The sequence below is a fragment of the Prionailurus viverrinus genome, chromosome B4 (assembly GCF_022837055.1).
Source record: "Prionailurus viverrinus isolate Anna chromosome B4, UM_Priviv_1.0, whole genome shotgun sequence".
Taxonomy (NCBI): domain Eukaryota; kingdom Metazoa; phylum Chordata; class Mammalia; order Carnivora; family Felidae; genus Prionailurus; species Prionailurus viverrinus.
The window spans coordinates 54,009,030-54,027,079 of NC_062567.1; the positions used below are offsets into that span (position 1 = coordinate 54,009,030).

The 18,050-nt window shown below is 37.7% G+C and overlaps 1 protein-coding gene across 9 annotated transcripts in view; it reads right to left on the reverse strand.

Moving 5' to 3' along the window:
• SOX5 (SRY-box transcription factor 5) overlaps positions 1 to 18,050 on the reverse strand; it is a 1,014,136-nt gene that overhangs the window by 23,417 nt on the left and 972,669 nt on the right. For all 9 annotated transcript variants that reach the window (XM_047867514.1, XM_047867512.1, XM_047867515.1 and 6 more), the window contains one exon: positions 9,500 to 9,645. In XM_047867514.1, coding sequence (XP_047723470.1) covers positions 9,500 to 9,645 — 146 coding nt within the window. The remainder of the gene's footprint in view (positions 1 to 9,499; positions 9,646 to 18,050) is intronic.

The following is an 18,050-nucleotide window of genomic DNA, read 5'->3' on the forward strand; positions in this document are numbered from 1 at the left end:
GTACCCAAATTCAACATTGCTAATTTAGTCCTTAAAACTGAGTAAGTTTTAAGGAGAGAGGAAGTAGGTGCTGCCAGAGAGAGGCAGAAGGTGCTGAGGCCTGGGGGTGTAACGCACAAAAAGGCCACTCAAAGCAATCTGCAGAAAACAAATCAGTCACAAAGAAGGTACACAGGAACACTGCCATGGCAAAATATTGGCCCTGGCTTATTTGTCACAGTTGTGTTTATGGTGTGTACATGTGGAGGAGAGAAGGCAGAAGAAGAAAAAAACTAAGACTCAAGTTTTCAAATGTTTGTGTATGTGGTCAGAATCCAACCAAAATCTAAAAAAAAAAAAGACTTTGTTATATTTCAAAGCAGGGCAGATATAGACACTGTGCACACCGAGTTAAATCAAAAGGGTTAACATGAGAAAAACAGGAGGCCAACAAAGAAAAATAATAGAATTTATAACTGACACAGGATGTCCAGTAGGTGGGAGGGCAGCATAGACGTAAACACAAAACCTGAATATTGTCTTATATTAATTATTCTATAAACAATGGATAACTCAGTTATTGAGATACAGAAACGTACAGACAGAATTTTTCTCTTTCATTTTTCCACTTCATGGAATAAAAGCTATAAAACTGCTAGCATTCTTATGAATGTAGCCTCAGTAGCCAGTAGTTACCTCAGTTAAATAAATACAATTGGACTATTGGAAAGAGTCATGGCTTGGTCCAGAAAGGCTGGGTCTGACAAATAGAAACGGGCACATCGGAGTTATTGTTCACTTTTCAATTATCTGTGGTTGTTTCAAGGGAAGGGAGAGAAAAAATACAGATTAGAATGGATATTTAAAATTTCAATTTAATAAACAGCTATAACTTCACATGTTTTATCAGCACTGCTTATGAGAAGCAAAATAAATAAGATGGAGCATGTTCTTTTTGTTTTCTTTGCTCCTCCTCTTGTGTGCGGTGGAGGAAGAGAGACCCAGGAAGGGAGCTGACACAGGAAAAACAAAGTAGTTGGAAGAATAATGTATGAATTGTGGAGATGGTGGTTGCTTAAAGGAGATTTTTTTTTTTCAAGTTGATCTATTATTGAGAGACACAGAGAGACAGAGCATGAGCGGGGGAGAGGCAGAGAGAGGAGGAGACACAGAATCTGAAGCAGGCTCCAGGCTCCGAGCTGTCAGCACAGAGCCTCACGCAGGGCTCGAACTCACAAACCACGAGATCATGACCTGAGCCGAAGCCGGACTCTTAACCGACTGAGCCACCCAGGCGTCCCTTAAATTAGATTTTTTAATAAAGCCTCAAATCATACTACATAATACACATGACCAACACTGGCCCAGGAGCTAATCATCAGGCAGGGGTACTTTCTTGAACTTCTTCAGCCCGGTCCATTAGAAGACAGACTGATCTTCAAGCCATAAGACCTTGGTTTAAAAACTGACCTTCCACTGGAATTCCTGTAATCTCCAATCTCATTTTTATTCTTAATTAAAATTTTTTTAATGTTCAGATTTATTTTTGAGAGACTGAGAGAGACAGAGCATGAGCGGGGGAGGGTCAGAGAGAGAGAGAGGGAGACACAGAATCCAAAGCAGGCTCCAGGCTCTGAGCTGTCAGCACAGAGCCTGACGCAGGGCCCAACTCACAAGCCATGAGATCATGATCTGAGCTGAAGTCCGACGCTTAACCGACTGAGCCACCCAGGCGCTCCTCATTTTTATTTTTAAAATAAAGATGGAATACTGTTCTGCTCATATTACAGTATGAGACTGAAAGCTGATGTGAAATCACTTGGGAAAGGGTAAAGCACAAAATAAACATCAGTAGCCATTATTTCCTATGACTCATAAACAAGTCTTTCTCATTTGTGGGGAAAAAAAAGAGAAGAGCTATGATTGAAAAGATCAAGGAGATCCTTGAAATACATGCTAAATTCGGAACATTTTCCTCATAATTTTTAATCTGATTTGGTAGTTTGCAATACACGACAATAGAGAATATAACACATCTAGTAAATATAAGAAGGTAACTGAAAAAAACAAACGTCTGTATCATTTCAGTGCTTTAATGTTTAAATGTCTCTAAGATGACTATTCCATCTTGGGGATGAGGAAAGGACCAAGGGAGAAAAGAAGGAAAGACCATTCTTAACAGATTTTTTTTTTTTTATATAAAAAGAAAATGTCTGGTCCAACAACAAAAGTGATTCTTACTTTCCTTATGGGAATTAGGAAAAATGGAAATGTGGGCACATGTATGTCAATTTACAACCCCATCACCTTGGCATGACTACTGCGTATTATTCTTCTAGCCTTTTTAACATGCAACATAGAAATATACTTTAAAAATATCTAGATCGTTCTCTACATGGTGTTTTCAAACTTGCTTTTTTCAGGAATACTATTGTAAGCCTATCATGTCTTTAAATGCACAGACAATTTCAATCATCAGAGAGGCCTGTGGGTGTCTATCCGAAAGCCCAATTTGGCATGCCCTGTGTGTCTCATTTTATTGGACCATCCTGCACTAACCCCTCTACCAGAATGATGTAAAGAACACAAGACTCTCTGTTTGAAAACATGCACAGCTTTTCTAGGCTTGAAAATTAAACCATAAAAAGTTTACTGGAAAAAAAAAAACCTTTAAAAAGCTCCTTAAAAACTCACACCATAATTGCTCCCCACCAAGCGTGGGCACTTGCTAGCTGCAAGTTGTGGCACTGTGACAAATGTAGCAAAACTGAAAGCGGGCTATACTAAGAGAAAGAAAAAGTCTTCCACTGGCCATCTGTGAAAATAAGGCATGTGGCCATTAAATGCAGAGGCTGTAAATATACACAAACTCCATGAAGCAAATGGCAAAAAAGGACTAAACTTCAAGCTCAAACAAATCAAAATGTTTAATGCATAGTTACCACTGCTGGACGAAAACAGCTCTGATCTTTGCAGTCTGCAAACTCGGCATGTATTTCAATTAAATACCCCCAAAAAGAAAAGAAAGAAAAAAGAAAGAAATGAAAAGACACAGAAGAAAACCATCTGGAACAAAAGGCTATAGACAGCCCATACTCAATTTCTAGAAACAAACAGCCCCTTTAACTTGCACCAGCCTGTCGAGAATGTCGATTGGAATTATTGAAAGGCTGACATATAGAGTGATGGATGGGTGATGACATAATACCTATTCGCCTTTTTGTCATGGTCTTTGAAAACTGGCTGCTCTGTGCTGATAATATTCACTAAGGGGTTTTCCTCTCCCCTCCTGTCCCATAAGAAGTGTTCCCTAGCTAAGACACTCAGAATTAAGAAGGTTTTATGAATGAAAAACAAAAGAAAAGAAAACCTAAGGATCAAATGCCAACTTGCACATAAAAAGCTGGTCTAGATTTCCTAATAATCAGTTGCCTAGAAAGCAGTTCCCTATCCATTTTATATAAATTTTCAGAGTAGAGCCTCTAATTATAAAAAAAAAGCAAGCATTCAACATCAGATTTTATGTATCTTTTAAAGTCATGGAATAATTAATATGCAAATGTAGAGATTAAAAAATAATACTTTTATAAAGAAATACTATTAATAACTTGTGTTACTGTAGTTTTTCCTAGACAAATTCCAACCAGCAGACTTAAAAGTTGGGGAGCTTTTTAAAAATCACACATGCGTGCTCACACACAACTTGGCGCCCCCCTCACCCCCGACCCCCAGGTAAAAAGCTCCTGCTTTGCCAGGGTGCGGTGATGATCTATCTCACTTCCTCGTGCAGGATTTACCTAACATGCCTTTCTCCTTCGTGATTTTTTTCCTCTAACCACTGAAATAGCTGGTTCTAATTTGACTTCTCTAATTCATTTTGACTAAAGGCAACATCTACAAAAGCCATCCATAAATCATTAATTAATTGCAGTATCTTCCACTGAACACAGACGCATGAGTTCCTTCACAGTCACTTTTTCAAAGCGTAACCTGTAATTCACAATTCCTCACATGCCTTGTCCTTATCTAAGGGAAGGAGCATGTGTTAGATAATGCTGAACTAGATACACTGTGTCAGTTTCTGAAGAGTTAACACTGCTGGCCCCATCCATCAGATGGCCAGCGAAGCATCAGGAAAGAATGATGGATGTAAAATTATTACAGGCCTGCCATCCGATACACTTACTGCCATTTGTAACTAATGCTGGGACTGACACACTTTTTTTCATTATTAAACATCCACATTAAGTCAACATTGGCCACTGTCATTTCATGTTTGGCACTCCGTTAAAGGGAAAGAAAGAAGTTGACAATAGCAGAAAAAGAGGAGGTTGTAATGGAAGTTTCCAAGTGCCAGGGTTATAAAAATTAACCTCTGTTTACAAATTAGTCCATATGATATTTGGAAAGGCTTCTCATGAGTATGACTGACAAGTGAAAGAGAAACTGCCATTGTTATTGAATAAAGTATTGTTTAAAATATACCTTTTATTTGCTAAATTTTCACCTTATTCTATGGAAATTTGCAATGAATGTTCACAGAACCTCAGAAGGAAAAGTAAGGCATTTTGCCAGGTATTATTATTTGGATTAATAGATGAATTCATAGCATGGGTAGGCATTTAGATTTCAAGTACACTGTAGGCAATTAATGTTTGCTTGGTGGATAAATTCTCTACCTTAAAAAACAGATGCACACATCTGTAGGTTTATTTTTGTGAGTGGCATCAATTTTATATATGAAAGTAGGACCACAGTTGGCCTTAACATGTAGAAAGCATGTGTGAGAACACATATTCATTGGTTTAACCTGTCACCTAAGCAACGTTTTCATGTATGTGTGTGCACATGCTTATGTGCGACTTAATTCTTTACGGACCACAGACAAGGTATGAGGCCCTGGGGACATGTAATGGCACAAGAGCGAAAGTAGTTAGATGACCACAAATATAATATAATGAAAACAAACAGGTTTTATAAAGAAAATGTTTGAGAGCTTTGATATTTTTATAATGCAGCTGTGGCTTTCAATGGCCTTTTCTTACTCAATAGCCATTCTGGTCCTTTCTTCTCTGTCAACATAATCTTTCATCTTAAGATATCCCTTGCTCTCTAGGAGGATAAGGTCTCTAATTCTGTTCCAAAATTTCATTTCTGGTAAACTTAAGGCAAGTTCTCTTCCTTTGACCAGTAATTGTCTTAAAGGAGTGCGTAGGACCCATTTCTACCCAAATGAGATGTTTGTGGAAGTCAGCTTCAGGGGTGCAGTGAAACATCTCTATGTGAATAACGTAAGAAACACTCCAATGTGAATGAAGGAGGGAGGAAAAACATCTCTATGCGAAAGAGGCCTGAAAAGAGCAAAGAGAAAACTCCTTCTCCTTCCTGAGCTGGCATGGTTGTAGGTAGAGCACCAGTTTATGACACTAAGGGAAAAACTAAGCAAATCACAGAGATTTCAACCCTGACATTGCTGAGCTGATAAACTAACACCATGAACTGCCCACTCCAGAACTTCATTATGTGTTAAAAATGAATCATTATTTGTTGAAGCTATTGTGTTTAGACTTCTTGATGCATGTAATGAAACACATGTCTACCAAATACCACAGCATAGGCATCATTCTCCTAGGTTAACTACATTGGGGGTGAGGGAAATAAGCAAGGAAATTTCTGGAAATTTCTGCACTATTTCAAGTGCATTGGGTTTCTATTATACTAGTACTGCCTAGTGGTATCAGGACAAAAACTGAGGACTTTATGATTCCCTCTTAACTATGGCTACCTTCAAACACAAGGTCAGAACCTGAGTATGCAGTTGATCATATGGTCAAGACTGTGCCAGGCGGGTGTTAATGAAGCAAAGCAGGTGGTTTTGACAAGCCAAATGTATGAGAGTCTTTCTGATTCTTTCTACCTGAGAAGATTTTTTATTCATCCATAACACTAATCTGTGAAGAGCTATGTGATAAAAGATAACATTATCCGAATATGCAATCAGGCTATAATTAACCTGAAATGACAATTATAAATAACACTGTGTCCCAGAGTTTCCAAGAAACCTGACATACACAGTTTTTGGGTATGTTGACACACTTCCAAGAAAAGTAAAAAATGAAAAATCTTTTAGAAGTCTTCAATTAAAATGTGTTTTAGTAAAAATGACTTTCATTATGTGTTTTGGTGCATATTACTAGAAAACATTTGTCCCTATCTTCACACCTCTAATTGTTTTTACTACCAATTACAGCTTTTCAGAATTACGACTCTCTACTTGGGACAACCATGTTGGTCATTTGAAATGTGGAGAAAAGTTTCTGTGTATAAGGTTTGCGTACTCAAGAAAATAGATCTGCACTGCGGATTCCAACTATCTGGGTCTCAGGTTGTGCTAATCACCTTTTGGACAGATGAGAGCACCAGGCTGGATTTCTTCTCTTTTCCCCTTTCCTTTCTCCCAGATCCTTTCTCTCTTTTTTTCTTTTATCTCCCCCTCTCCTTACATCTCCCATACTTTCCGGGTTTTGGAAATTGGGAATATTGCTTTAGTGAGAGAAAAGTCCTTTTGGGATTCAAATGGTATGATACAGTGCAGAAATTTACCATCTATTCTGTTTATGTCTTTCAAACGGAAGCAAAATTCCAAACCAACTACTCATCTACCTATGCTTTGGCCATGGATAAAGCCAGGCAAATATAAAAATCTATTAAAAAGGTAGGTATTAGGAAATTAACAACGGGATGGCAAAGTGATGTCTCTTTATGTGGAAGAATAAGCAGCCACCTTTGTCAACTCAGGTACAGAATCGATCTGATATACCAAAGAAAATGGGTGGGGCCTTTATTCACTTCCTATAAGTAGGCTCACAAACATAAAGGTGCCATGACTGACAGTCAAAATAATAATTTGATTTAAACCATATACGTCATAAAGGCAGAGAACATACTTTTTTGTTCAAGTACATAATACCACCCCCCCACACACAGCAGGTATTAATTAAAGAACATAAATTTGACATTATCGCATTCCCAGGAGTTGCACATAGATCAATCATTAATATTGTAGAAATGACAAGCAAGCTAGTTCAATAGGAAAGGGCAAGCACAGTTAATACCTGCTTCTCGGGAGAGCTTCAAAAATCACACTTTCACTGTCAGGTACCAAGGAGTCATTCAGAATCGCCTGCTGAAAATATTTACTTACACCTTACAAAAGTTTGCCATGCTATTATAATAATGGAACTGTTTCACTTTCCTATTTTAAGATTTTCACTTAAAAAAAACATAAAAATACAAGACTGTTGCTGATGACATAACTCAGTCGCACTGAAATGGCACGGTGAAGAGCTCTGGGAAGGACAACATTCTTGGGACTGGAGATATCTTAATTGGCCAACAGATTTTGGCAGGTATTACTTCAAAAACAGATTTCTAAAAAGTTCTAATTCTACAAAAGAGAAAGGAACACTGAAGGCAGTAGCTTTCAACAAGAGGCAACTCTCACTCCTGCAGCGCAAATAGAGAAGGTGCTAATCAGAGAGATAAAGTATGCTTGGAACAAGTGGAACAAGAAGTGGAAATAAAGTTCCCTAACAATGGACAACTATGGAGTAAAGTGAATGCAGATGGCTCCACTCCTGTTACTTAATCAAAAGGCTGAGCAGAGTCACTGGAGCCGGCATAAAGTCATGTGTTAGAACAACAGCTGATCTGTATTAGAGAAGATTAACTCGCAGTGCCATGGTGGAGGGCCCAGGATTATTTTATGTACTTCCATTGCCTTACAAGCCGTCAGCACAATTATTGCCCTCCGATCTGAATGACTGATCTGTAACCACAGCTAAACAGCATGCTGCTTAGGGGCCTAGGAGCTTCATGAAGATGAATTTCCATACCATCAAAGTGCTTTTAATGGGCTCCCTGATCCAACCACAAGGCCTGTTTTGCAAGTATATAGAACTCAGGATGAAGGCTTCCTGTCCAAAAGGATTTGGTCGGTTGTCACTTGACAATTCCCAGCCAGCACAGGGGAGGAGAGGGGGGAGATAGGTAGAGTTGTCTCTGCTTTGGAGGATTAAAAAAAAAAAAAAAGGGTACAGATGCTTGCTGAATGCAACCAACTGCTGTATCCACAGCTGAATTCAATGCGCTTAACAAATAACGGCAATTTAGCTATGCTTGCGAGGAATAGCTTGAGTCACTTCGCATTAGCATCTGGCTGAGTGTTAAACTCATTTCTACATGGGGAGCAGAGAAAAGGAATTTCTGTTCAAGCATCCTTTCAAGAATGTTTAAATATTTGAATATAAATTCCTTCATGCTTGCTATCATTCCTTCTTAGAGCTGTCACGTTGCTTTTCCCCCTTCCCTTCTGGTGCTTAGCTAGAAAAATTTTGTGTCCTTCTTGCTGCACCAATGTCGCTCTTGTTATGTTGTGTGACTGCAAGGGATGTGTACCTAACCATGCTTTGCTCTCCCCTCCAGGAACGGAGCAGAATTAAAATCATTTCCCCATCCTTTTGACCCATGTTTGGACCAGAGGAAAAGTACAGTTGTGACAGGATCACACATATATTTCACTTTCGCTATGCAGATTGTGAGCTTAGAGATTGCACATCAAATTCCATATAAAACCTGGGAAACCAGAAAGCTATCAAATTAACAATCTGCTCATTCTGGACAATACTGTTTGACTCACAAGCTTCCCATGACGGTTAACTTTCAAGTTGCTAAGTAGCTGATCATTTTTTTTTTCCCTCTTATTTACCGTGTCTCTTTAGCTATAGAATTGTGAAAAGGAGACTCGGTAATATTTTAAAATTTCAATTCAAAATAAATCACATATTACCAACATAAGTACATCTCTCTGAGCATTCTATAATAACATAATATTTTTCTGAATAAAATACCATGCAGCTTAGACACAAGAATTTGAAATTAATGTATCTCAGATGAGTTCAGAAGTTTCACTGGGCTTAGGCATAACGACAATGTCCAAGTTTTAAAAAGCACATTTTGTTTTATAATAAAGTCAGAATTTCTAACTGTGCGGTCATCTAAAACTTGACCGTGCTTTGCAGTGGAAACATATTATGACAAGCTCAGGATCCTAGTTACTTAGACTGTGAGCTTGGGTATCATCCAAGCTTATGCTGATTAAAGAAGATTCAGGATTTTCAAATCCAGCTCATCCCCAAATACAAGTTAAGCATCTCTGTAGAGCAAAACTTTCACTCAGACTCAAATATTTCAAATGCCATTCCATTTTAATGCAAACAGATGGCAGACAGGGGGATATTAATTGTCAATAAAGTTTGGACATGGATAGAAGAGAATTATAACTCTTCTCATTTGCAGATGGTTTTGATTAGGATGGGCATGGAGATTTTTCTGTATTGACAGAGTGGGGGGAAAAGGAGGGAGAAGCATCATTCTGAGGATGGTGAGGTGAGAAAACAAAGGAGAAAAGCTTTCAGGCAACGGAAGTAGTTTTGGAAAGTCAGATCTTTTATGAACTAACCTTTTCTGTCCGGCAGTTATTGAGACCTAGACTATTCACAACAGCCACCTTCCCATCAAGCACCTGTTGCTCCCGCCGAAGCTGCTCCTTCATCTGCCGAGCTTCTTGGATTGCCTTGGTGACAGCATCATGGTCATTTAAATAACCTGAAGGTGTGACAGAACAAAGGCTACGTTTTGTATAAAGGCATGGAGAGCTTAACCTTTAACCATAAAAACCACGTCCTTTTTGCGTAATGGCTAGTGTCTGGCACATAATAATTTTTCAGTGTCATTTGTCTACGACGAATGAACGAATGAGTAATAATGACTGATTCACACAGTCATACGTGAACATGCTGCCAAGTACCTGTAATGCATACACAGTATTTAAGTGAAATATAGTTTTTTCCACATGCTTGGAAAGTTCACAATATAATTTTTAAGTAAACTTTCAGTTATCTGAATGTTTTGTAGTGCCCAAATAAAACCTATCTTTGATACTTGTTTTCATGTAAGGATCATACGCAGGATATGGGTATTGATGATTATCACTCTAATTACCGACATTCTCACAGTGTTAGAAAGGTCAGTTTAGAGTTTGTACATAGCACCATTAGCTGTGTTATGTACAGAAGGAATAAATCATTATTAACTAAGTGAAAGGAGATCATCCCCTCACCCCCCCCCCCCCACCCCATTGATGGTGAAATAAACCACAGGTGGCAGTGATTTGCTATGGATACAAACTTGTAAGAGGCTAAATTTCAAGCATGGAATGTAACCAAATACCTGTGAATTGTACGATCAGAAATTGTGGCTACTGAAAACTACACTCACATTTAATTCACACTTTTCATAAGATGGTCAAATGACCAACTTGTCTATAGATCCATAATCCAAAATTAGTTAAAAGAAAAAAAAACAAAAACAAAGAAAAGAAAAATTGCCAAAATAATTTCTTTTAAAGAAGAGGTTTGAGGAGCAAAACTAATTTTTACCTTAATGTTAACACTGGTCACTTATTTATTTGATGCACATTATTATGATAATCTGCACGACTTTAGGGTAGAATACCGATGGGAAAACACTGTTTTGTAAATATTGAAAGGGAAGCTAATATATCATCTTTCACTCTCCCTATCTTTTAACTAGGGCATAAAATGGCATAAACTGAATCTATAATATGAAATTGCCCAGAAAAGGGACTTGTTTGTGACATGAGGCTAAATCTAACCAGATCCATTGGTGAATTGTGACAGATGGAGGGACTGTGAGACAGAAGGCAGGCACTAATCACACATAAAATGACCGGCTTGCCTCAACATGTTCCATGGATTCCAGCAAACTTTACACCCTAATCCATTTTTAGAACAAAAAACATCTGGGCCATAAATCCTCTAATCTGCCAAAACACGCTATTAAATCCCATGATTTGTTGAAAAACACTAAGATTAAAGAAAGGAAATATAAAATGGCTAACTGCCGTGTTAGGAAAGTGTTATTAATACTCTTTCTTTGTCTCAATTATGAATGTTCTGGTACTAAAGAGCCTTGTCTAATCATGTCAGATTACACATCCTCATCGTATTGCTAGACTCTTCTATCTGATCTGCTGATTGCCAAAAAACATAGAATACTTTCTTGCTGCTTAAACATTCTATTGAAGAAGCTGATGTCAGATTAGTGCAGTGCTTCAGTGCAGGAAGGTTTCTAAATGATCCATGCTTTCCCCCCACTCCCTTGCTATGCACAGACTAGACCTCATCCTCTGATCTCCTTGAGGCAGAAAGATAAGTTAGTTCCAGTGTAGGCGACAGAAAGGGGAGCCTTGAAAGCTACTATATGTTTTGCTTTTCAGAGCTAAATTCATTGGAACTTATTCAAAGAACAAAACCTCATTGCTCATTATAAATGACCAAAATACAAAACCTCATTGCTCAATATAAATTATAAATAAACACATTATAAATTGTAAACAACAATTTAGACCCAGGTCAAGCCTTTAGGGTTAGTGTTTACTTTAAATTACGGTTGTTTTTAACCTTATATTATCCTCAACATCCTGTCTTGGTTCTCTTGAACAACTTTCTTAATATATTATTCTTGAACTTATTCTGTTCATGAACACTACTACTCTAGAAAGAAATACGGCTCTTAGATGACAGTGGTGGTCTCAGTATATGTTCATTTGGTGAAAGATCTGAAGACGATCAGCCTGATTTTCCTATCCTCTAACCCCTGTTTATGTACAACCTGGCATCATGAAGTCTATTTAGCTTCTCCAGAGCACAAGTACATTTTGAAATTGTTTGGCACATGGCGTTGAATAAAAGTATGAATTCTTTATGTTTTTTGGGTGCTGCCAAGATAACATTGTGCAGAAAAAATGATTAATATAGATGCAAAAGGGATGCAAATTATATGGAGGTGAATAACTGACAGACATATGTTCCGTAATGTCTATTTCCAGTTTGAGGTGTGTACTCCTATGCAGGTGGAAATGGGCATCCACTTTAAAAGAAACATTCCTGCTTTTAGAGACTTTGGAGTATTAGCTAAAATGCTATATTAAATCTAACATTTGTATCTGCTGTGTTAAATCTTAAAGGCATTTTATACATCACAGAGTTGAATCATAGCAGGGTCGCTTGCTGCTTCTTTACATTTTGTTCTCGTCACAGTCACCAAATTATCAATCTTGCCGATTCCCTCTCTCTTGGCAAATGGCCTCCCCTCTGATTTTGGAAACACCAGTATAAGGGTGAGCTCTCACCTTCCTGCCCCATCCATACCACGACTCCTACCCATGCTCGCTTCAAATCTGTCTCCCTTTCTGCCCACTGCCTCCTCCTGCTTCAGTGAAAATGTTGCCTCTACCTTCATTCAAGGCAAAGCCCCGAAGCTCGTGTTCTAGATTTCTATACTTCACCATTGGTCATTCTCTTTCACATTTCTGTCACCTGTATCTGAACTTCTCCACCGTCTCTAACCACTTCAACTTGTAAGTACTTCATTTTCTCCACCTGAGACAAAGCAAATAAAGTCTCTCTCAACTTTGTGCTGCCTTCTCTTTCCAACTCTCTCTCTCTTTACCTTCTAAGATTCTTACCACACTCCCCATTCCTTCCTCACTCTTCCATTTCTGCTACAATCTTGTTTCAGCTTCCTTGCTTTTTTAAACAGCCAAATCCAAGGGACATTAGCCATGCCTTGCAGAATGACAGCACTGACAATCCCCTCATTCTAGAAAGTCCTTTCTTCCTTGTTTCTTATCAGAGCACAGGATCCCCATTCCTCTCTGACTTCTCCATCTTCATATCCTTGCCTGGGATCTGTTCTTCATCTCTCCTTTGATTTGGTCCAAGGTTACAATTTTCAGAAAAAGTTTGCATTTTGGAGTTGGATAAGCCTGAATGGAAATCCTAACTTTGCCACTTACAAGCTACATAAATTGTACATGCTGTTTTACCCTTTTAAGTCTCAATTATGTTATTGGTTAAATGGAGATAACACCTAGAGACTAGATAATATAAATTTGTGAAGAGTAAATGAGTTAATACAGTTTTGCATAATGGTCCATGAGAGTTACTCACTGTCAGTTTATTTACAAAATGGCATAGTGAAATTGGCAGGATTTGGGCATTGGATTCAGAAGGATCTGGGTTTGGAAAGTGTGACATTTGCCAAATAGAACACTTGATGTCATTGGATTTCCATTTCCATTAACTGTAAGATGAATGTAAGATGATGGGAGAATTAAATGAAATTACACATTTTGTGAAGGAGTAGATAACATTTGGTACCTGAGGAGGCAGTAAAAAATGTTAATTCCTGTGTCTTTCTTTTCTCTTGCATTTTCTCTATATGCTCACCCTCAGCAGTCTTATTGTATGACATTGACAATAATGATAAAATCTGTGAAGGGATATCATTTCTTGTTGGTCCAGAGTTTCAAGGAAAAGGGGTCATGCCATCAGAGTCCAAATGCCCCAAATGATCACTTGATACATTTTATTTTGCCTTAATTATATATTTAGGCACCAACTTCATCGTAAGATAAGATCAGAAGGAGGGTATGTACTTAGGAGAGGTTTGGTGAGCCTCAATCTTAGGAGGGAAGTGGGAAAGTAAAGGTCAACATGACTTCCAGTTAATACTCAAATAAGATTTGGGAAATGTAGGTTAGGGATCATTAATGTAAAACGTTTGTGAGATCCTGTAACCTTATTAAATTCACCAGTTTGGTTTTTTATGCCTTGGTGTTTCTTCTTAATCCTACCAACAAAATTCTCAAAATTAAAAAGGCCCCTTTTATATATTTTCAGAGGCAGAAAAAAAATGGGGAGGCCTGGAAATAACCTGTGTTATTTCATGTAATTCTTCCATCAACCTTATATTTGTTCCATTACAAAAATGGTAAATGGTATAATATGACATCTATTTAAAGTTTATATTTTTAAAGTGGTTTATTGTTATTAAATTCCATGGTCAGCTTCACTTAGGAAACCCATGAACAATCTTAGGATAAAATCAAAACAGAAAGAGTATGGGCTGCTTCACAAGGAAAGAAGCTGTTGAAAGGTAGAAGGAAAAACAGAAAACCACTTGTAACAGGTTGAATTGTGTTTCTCCAAAAAGGTATGTCTGTGTCCTAACCCTGGTGTTTGTAAACATGACCTCATTTGGAAATAGAGTCTTTGCAGATGTACTTATATTGAGGACCTTGAAATGAGATCACCCTGGATGTCAGGTGGGTCTTAAAGGAGAGAGATCTGATACTGAGACAACGGGGAGAAGGCCATGTGAATATGGAGGCAGAGTCTGGAATTATGCACCTATAAGCCAAGAACACCAAGGACTACCAGAAGCTACAAGGAACTAGGAACACAAGGCTCTCCCTGAGAGCCTCCAGCAGGAACTAACCCTGCTGACACCACTTTGGATTTTTAGCTTCCACATAGTGAAAGAATAGATTTCCAGTTTAAGCGACCCGGTTATGGTAACTTGTTGTGGCAGCCTTCGAAACCAAATACCACAATTGGTCTGAATGCACTCTAAAAGTCAAGGGTGATCCCAAGTACTATAAAATATCTGCTACCTACCTCAAATCCTTCCTGATTTTTAAATACACATACCAAGCTTAAATACACATACACATATGTTTAAATACACATACCAAGCTTCTCTACTTGTCTGTCTCATGAGGATCTGAAAAGCAGCATAGAATTCATTGTCTTCCCACTGCCTCAGCCTGTTTTTTTCTACATTCTTTATCCCTTTCCAGTGGCCCATTCAGTCACCTGAGGGATCTCCTTTACCCCATATATATAACAGGCAACCAAGCTGTGACAGTCATGCCTCCTCCTCAGCTCTCAAATGTGTGTATTCTCCATCATGATGGTCACGGCTTTCACTAAAGGCACCTCATCTCTCACCTGGGCTAATGCCTTAAACTCTTAACTGGTTTCCCTATCTTTGGGCTTACACTCCTTGAATCTATCTTTTTTATCTGCTTCCAGATAAAGCATTCCAAAATATCCTCCCAAAGGAATCTGGATCATGTCACTTTACCTGATTAAAAACCCATCTCTTGGTACCTTGGTGCTTAAAGGAGCATTTCATAAGATGATGAGATGTAATATTCTGTGAAAAAATAATTCCATGTTCAAATAAGTGTGGGAAATACTAAATTAAAGTGAAAAAAAGGTTTCTTCATTGCACAAATTCCCAAGATCGTGATAATGTTAATGTGCGCTGTGAATCTTCCAGAGATAACAAAAGTATGCAGCTTTTCCCAAATACACTGGAACAAGACACCCTGTAATGTTCCCCCCAAAATGTCATTCTGGGATAAATTCCAAACACTTTACAATGGCCTAAAAGACTCCTCATGATATCAATTCTGCTTATCTTTCCTGCGTCACTTCCTGCTGGTCTCTCTTGAGTTCTGTGTTTAAGCAGCACAGGACTATTTCCTCTTCCAAGCACTGGCCTCTGTCTCCCAAGCGTTTCTCTTTTGCTGAAATACTGTCTTTTTGGTGTGTTTGGGACTTTATTCAGATGTTGCCCCTTCTGTAATGACTTTCCTGATATACCCCAGGCATGCTCCTTGTCAACATTAGAACTTCTCATCTATATGCTCTTTCAAAACCGTATATATGCTTTTACAGTCACATTGCCTTCCATTTGTCTAAGTTTGTCTTTCACACCAGTCTATGAACTACTTGAGGGCATTTTTAAATTTTCAGTCTTTTATTCCTTTGGCCCGTGGCAGGGTCTATTGAAGGAATAAATGCATATTTCTAAGTTGAAAGTATCTACCTTTGCAATTCCAGGGTGATTATTTATGTCATCACATCAATGGAAGCCTGTACCACATGACACATATTTATTAAATCCATGGATTTAACAGATGCTATGAAGGCAATACAAAATCTTATTTACTACATATTTATTTTACATAGGGCTTTTCAGCTGTAAGTAAAAGCAAGGCACATGTGTTTCAAGTTATTTTTAACAAATACTAATTTTTTTCTCAATTGTTGAGGTCACTTATCATCATCAAACTTTTGGCACCCTGATATGTAGCCATTTCTTCATCTGTGAAAACTCACAAGAATTAATTAGATTATAAATGTGAAAGCAATTTGTAAATTGTAAAGTGTTATGCAAATGTTAATTGCCAGATGTTGAATAATACCCTCAACTTCCTAAAAATCCAATGGCTTTCAATTAAACTATTATAATATTTTTGTTTAATAACCTACCCTCATAGCAGTTTTTCTCATTAAAATTGTAAACTACTGAAATTTCAAGGTAATGTCCTCCTTCGAACTTGAAAACATTTCTCTTCGTCTTATTGACTCAATGTGAGTCTACTACTTTTGCTTAGTGAAGTTTTACTTTTCAAGTGTTAATGCCTCTGAGGAATAAAGGGTAAGACTAAAACATCCTAATATCTTCCAAAGACTTGAAGAACAAGACTGTAGGCATCTAAAGCCTCTCAGACTTCCATCTGCTCATCATCCTGCCAATCATATCACATAGAGAAGATATTTGATTTCCATTTATTGGATGAGAGGATAGAGAAAGGACTGAGAAGAGCATCTAATGCGGAAAGGCTATCCATAGGCTGAAAAGAGAGCATGCCAGCCAGAGACCATGATCCTATGGCCCCGACCTCCACTGGCTGTGAGTTTGGGCACGTTACTTGGTCTTCATGTACAGTTGTTTCCTTGAAATTAAAATGGAAGAAATAAACACAGGGTCACAGAACTGTCTACACTGTGACAGGAACTCACTTAGAATTCCTGGGTAAGCACTTAGCCTCCATAAGCGCTGGTTCTTTATCTGTAAAATAACAAGTTTTGACTAGATGATATGGATATCTGCTCTATCTATTTAAGGGTCTATAATTCTAAAATCAGCATAAGTGAGAAATAGATTAAAATGCTTTGAAAAATGTTAGAAGTATTATACATATGTACAACATAGGTGAAAAAGGCCAATAGAAGAAAGATAATATTTGGTCACAAGATTCTAAACTTATCCATCATTCCTCTGACCTATTCATACCTTTTAAGGATCCCCTTTCTTTTGGAGCAACCTATCCTCCGTGTACCATACCAAAGGTGTTCTTACAGAGTACACTATAAGATTGGTTATAAAATTGGTCAAAAACTCACTTTCTCTATTTGAAGCTAATAGATATATAGCAAAGAGCCCATGTCATTAACGGTAACTTAAGCTACTTTTAGTTCACAGTTTTCCTTGGTTTATTAATGGCATCATACATTAATTCTTCTTTCAGGGGTGACCTTTACAACACTGTTAATGCTCACAGCTTTTATCCAATGACATTATTACTCATTACAGTTCAGCTTTCAACATCTGCATTTGCTGAAAAGAGAAAAGTAAATCGTAGTGGCCTCAAATCCTTGGAAAATATGAGAGATGTGTACGTGGTGAAAGGATTTTTAAGGGAAAAAAAGTAAGAGAAGTTTTAGTAGTGGAGAAAGTCAAATGATAAATGTCATTGAATACATTCTTGCCTTTTTTTGGTCACACTTAATCCCTGGAATGCTGAAGTAAAAAAAAAATCCTTACATGATAAAAATGCAAATCTATTAGTTATTTTGTTAGTTAAATATTCTACTTCTAGCAACATTACAAAAGTAGATCATAGACCAGCGTTGTGATATTTACAAGCATCGTGTCTATTATGGAAGTGAATCATTCCTGCCAAATAAAATATTTTTTCTCTTACATACTTAGGACATGAAAGCAAACCTTATCTTGGAGTCCATTTAAGATGTTGAGCAGAGTAACTGAGTTAAACCATAACAGAATGGTTCATAATGATAAAAAGCACATGTGAACCCCAAACCTTTTTTAAACTCTCAAAATTAAAGTTTTCATAGTTTCTCTTGTCACTGCTGCCCCACTGCCCCAGACTGGCTTCCTCTTGGCAAATAATCGGGAATTCTACTTTGTGGAAATTGAAGCATTTGAAATATATTCCTTCAGCCTTCTTTCTGTCCATCCCACAACTTCTCTGTAACTTTCCCTTT